The following is a 4,448-nucleotide window of genomic DNA, read 5'->3' on the forward strand; positions in this document are numbered from 1 at the left end:
ATATCCTGGTCATATTCCTTCTCAACCTTGTAATTCTGGAAGAAAATACTTTGAGTGAAATCATACCATAATCTCTCCAAATCATTAACTCGCTCCTTGTTGGTTAAAAAAGGTCTAAATATTACATAATCAATTTTCATCGTTTTAAAGGCTTGGTGTAAAAATACCTTGTAGTTAATTGTGACCTTCACACCACAGTAATGCAGAAATCTAAGGAAAGCATAGTACACTAGTCTAAGGTCAGTGATATTCTCATCTGTTAATTGGGGTTTACCAATAGCCCTGTTGATAAATTCAATGGCAAGAAACCAGTCATATTCCCCACAGTGAAATTCAACAAGTATGGCCTCGCCATGTAACCCCTTTTCCCGTAACTTAGAGGGGAGAGTGGCAATACCCATTTTTAAAGCTAAGTGGACTGTACTTTCATATCTCTGCTTACTAAGACATTTTCTGTGACTTGAAAAGTAGCACTGTAAATACACTTCCACAAAGTCCTTTAAATATTTGAGAACCGATTCAGACAAACGTCTCCATCCAAGCTTTCTAAGAATAATGTCAAAATAACGAATCTTGTTGTCAATCTTGATCTCAAGAGTCTTAAAATCATCATCGTAACTGGTTGCATTACAAACAATGCAGAATTGATACTTCACAGTTTTAGCGGCGTTCCTGGCTAAATTTAAATTTTTTTGATACTCAAAAAGTGTCCAACGTTTGCACTTACGGCAGAATTGGGCATTAGTGTTGGTACTGACGTCATATTCTTTCATTCTTGGAAGGACTACTTTGTGTGTCTCAGTAGGCTTATCAAATTTCCCACTGTCATAATTCTTGCTGTCATTTTCTTCACTGAAATTTCTATCCATGGCCCTAGGACGAATGAATCCTTTTAGATTCTCATTGTTCCACTCACTAGAATAATAATCTTTTAATGAGATGTATTTATTCATATTTACATGATAATTATTTTTTTAAACATTGTTTTTGATAGAAGGTCACCTAAGACCTTTTACGTGATTTTAACCTTTTACGTGATTTTAAGGCTTTAACACCCCCAATTAAACCACAGATTATGGAGCTCACAATAGCAATAACTGCTATGATCAGATGTTCAGCTAGAAAGCCAACAACTGCACCAATTGTTTTCAGGAGAAATGATACGATAGAACCGATGATTCCCGGTAAAGCCGCAGCTGATTTCTTGGCCAGTTCTTTTAGCCATTCAGCAAACTTCTTGAGACCTTCTTTTACTTTATCTGGTATTGATGGTTTTGGTCCTGGCCCAGGTTCTGGTGTAGGTCCTGGAGTTGGGTCTGGTCCTGGAGTTGGTTCTGGTCCTGGAGTTGGTTTTACAGATTTAGTGGCACCACTTAAAGCACTACTGATATTGAGACCTAGAGTTGTAAATGTCATTACAACAGCTGTTATTATGGCGCTAATGGTTACACCATACGTCTTAAAAAGTAACTTTATTCTGTCCTTTAGAGGAATTGTGTAAACTAGGTTTACAGGCCATCGTAGACAAATTCACGGTAGTGAAATATGATATGCATTTACGGAGTCACGTGGTTTATATGTTCACCCTTATAAAAATGTTGTAATAAAGATCACTTCGCATGTGGAGTCACAAGAAGCACGTAGTTCCTCTTGCGTTTGTCCCTGTGGGCTCTAACAGGAATCTGGTGTTTTAGTATTGATGTTTACAAATGGTGCCGTGACCAGGATTTCTCGTTAGCCTTTCAACATGAGCAAACCCAAGGGAGAACCAGGAGTCGAACCAAAAGAACTCGTGCAGACAATGAAACAACAGAGGACGAACAAACGACTCAACTTCACACGGTTAGTGAACAGGATTTCCGATATCCTTTCTGAAGACCACCCGACACTGGAACAGATAGTGAATGTTCAAACGATTTTGGCAGTTCTCGAGGAGAATTTTTCGGATATCAAGGAGCTGAATAAGAATATCGAAATTAATCTTGTTAGTATCGACGAAGGTGATGCTGCTAGAGATGCCGAGGACGCTTGTGAAAAGTCCGTCGATAATCAGATAAATATCGTTAAAGCCAAGAACTTTTTAGCTAAATTCAAGTCAACAATGGATAACCCAGTAGTACCAGTGCCAAAAGGTCCAGTGACTACTTCAAAGTTACCAAAATTAACGCTTCCGACTTTCAATGGTAACCTTACTGATTGGCTGCCATTCTGGGAACGATACACAGCGGAAATCGACAAAAATTCGAATATTTCTGATATAAATCGTTTTGATTACCTATACGGTTTGTTAGAAGGTGAAGCTTTGGACTCTGTTCGATCACTCATACCCTCAGCAGCGAATTACGTGATTCTCAAGAAAACATTGCTAGAAACCTTCGGAAAAGACCGAAAAATCATTCGTGCGCACGTGTTGCGACTGTTTCATTTGAGGAACCCAAACATGTCCGGAGCTGCATTTCGCTCGTTTTATAATCAAGTAATGACGGACCTGCGGAGTTTGGAAGCACTAAACATTGACGTTGATAGAGCAGCTGGAATAATTGTACCTATTCTCGAGGAAAAACTACCTGCTGTTATTCGGGGAAACATGGCTGATCTTGACAGGACAGATGTGTACAATCTTAAGACATTCACAGACGGGTTAAAGCGCCAGGTCGAACGTTATGAAACACAAACTGAGGATATTGATATTACAGAGAGGACAACTGTTGAAATCTGTCAAAAGCTACCAAATTCATCTGTAGGTGCATTTATGGCACACACTAGTAACTGCGAAATTTGTGGTTCACCGAAACACCAACCAGAAAAATGTAATCTTTCTGCAAAACAGAAACGTGATTTGGTGTTTGCAAAAGGTCTATGCCGATTGTGTTTGTTGCCAGGACACTTTTCTAGGAAATGTACAAGTTCGCTACAGTGTTCATCTTGCTGTGGACTACATCATACGTCACTGCATGGAATCGATTTCGGAAATCGTTCACGGTATCGTGCTCAGTCAAGAAAACGGTATAATCGTGGGAATAGAAATTCGATCACGGAGATTACGCAATCGGCCCAGGAAACGCCAGGACCGACGTCGTGCTGCAGTTTGGTTCAGAATAAATCTACGAGTGCCGGTATGGATACGTTGGTGGAAAGTGATTCATACGCGGATATTGTTACGTCATCGATCATAGCTGATAACCCAGTGTTGGTGAAAACGGCCAGGGCTAAAATGGACTACAGTGGTACGCAGGTAGAGGTTCGAATCTTCATTGACGAGGGTTCAATGTTAAGTTACATGCGTCAGGATATCGCGTTATTACTTGGCATCCAGCCTAGGGGTTATATTGATCGCGGAATTCACGGATTTCAGTGTTATACGAAGGATCGCTATGGTTTGGCAACAGTAGGGATAATGACGTCTGATGGAATGACACGTGTTCCATTGTTGATCTCACGGGAGATAGTTGCACCCATCAGCCAACGAGGTTGGTGTAAGGCTAAGTCACTACCACACATTCGAGGTTTGAAGTTAGCAGATGACTTTCGTGGAGAGCCATTTGTTTTGGATGTGCTGATCGGTGCTGACAATTCTTGGCAGTTTATGAACGGAGAGACCATTGATGGCAATGGCCCAACAGTGTATAAGTCAAATCTCGGTGCATTGTTGTTAGGACCAGTTCATAAGGATAGGCCGATTGAGGCAGCTGATATCAGACCCATAATGTGTTTCTGCGGAACTCAACCGGGAGATGTGGACCTTTGTGGAGCGTTGTCCAACACGGATTTAGACAATCGGTTGTTGACATATTTTCGGTGTAGTGAAGTGGGTGTCAATGACGTCACTGATGACGTAGGTGGCGTAGATGAGAACTTTAAGGCAGCATATAGTGAAAAGATCGAATTTCAGGATGGGAAATACTCGGTGCATCTACCGTGGAAAGAGGACCATGGGGAATTGCCATCCAATCTACGATTGTGCAGACGTCGTTTGGATCAGATTGTTGAACGTTTGCAGAAAACAGGGTTAATGAACGCTTATTGCAAGGTCATAAAAGAACACATGGATAAATGCTACATAGAGGAAGTCAAGGGTAATCCCTGGGACGAAGAACATTCACATTACATGCCACATTTTTTTGTGCTCAAAAACTCGGAAACCACGCCTGTTCGCATTGTAATGCTGTGTCACCAGACAGTAATGCGCGTAAACCTGTGTTGTTACCTCGGAAATGCCACTTTACTAGACTTGTGATCAAAAGAGCGCATGCGCGCGTTCTTCATGCTGGATTAGGTTCAACCGTAGTTGCTGTGCGAAAACGGTATTGGATTACTGCAACGCGGGCAGAGGTTAGGTCAGTGTTGAAATCATGTGTAATCTATAAACGTGTTACCGGCACTGCGTACCGGTTACCACAGAGCCCTGATCTACCCGAATACCGTATTGATGCGACCAAAGCGTTTAG

The 4,448-nt window shown here is 41.4% G+C and overlaps 1 protein-coding gene across 1 annotated transcript; it reads left to right on the top strand.

Moving 5' to 3' along the window:
- Positions 1-1,747: 1,747 nt before the first annotated feature.
- On the top strand, positions 1,748-4,237 carry LOC135499974 (uncharacterized). The gene has a single exon (XM_064791051.1). The coding sequence runs from the start codon at positions 1,748-1,750 to the stop codon at positions 4,235-4,237; it is 2,490 nt and encodes an 829-aa protein (XP_064647121.1).
- Positions 4,238-4,448: the final 211 nt, after the last annotated feature.

The sequence above is a fragment of the Lineus longissimus genome, chromosome 15 (assembly GCF_910592395.1).
Source record: "Lineus longissimus chromosome 15, tnLinLong1.2, whole genome shotgun sequence".
Classification (NCBI taxonomy): Eukaryota; Metazoa; Nemertea; class Pilidiophora; order Heteronemertea; family Lineidae; genus Lineus; species Lineus longissimus.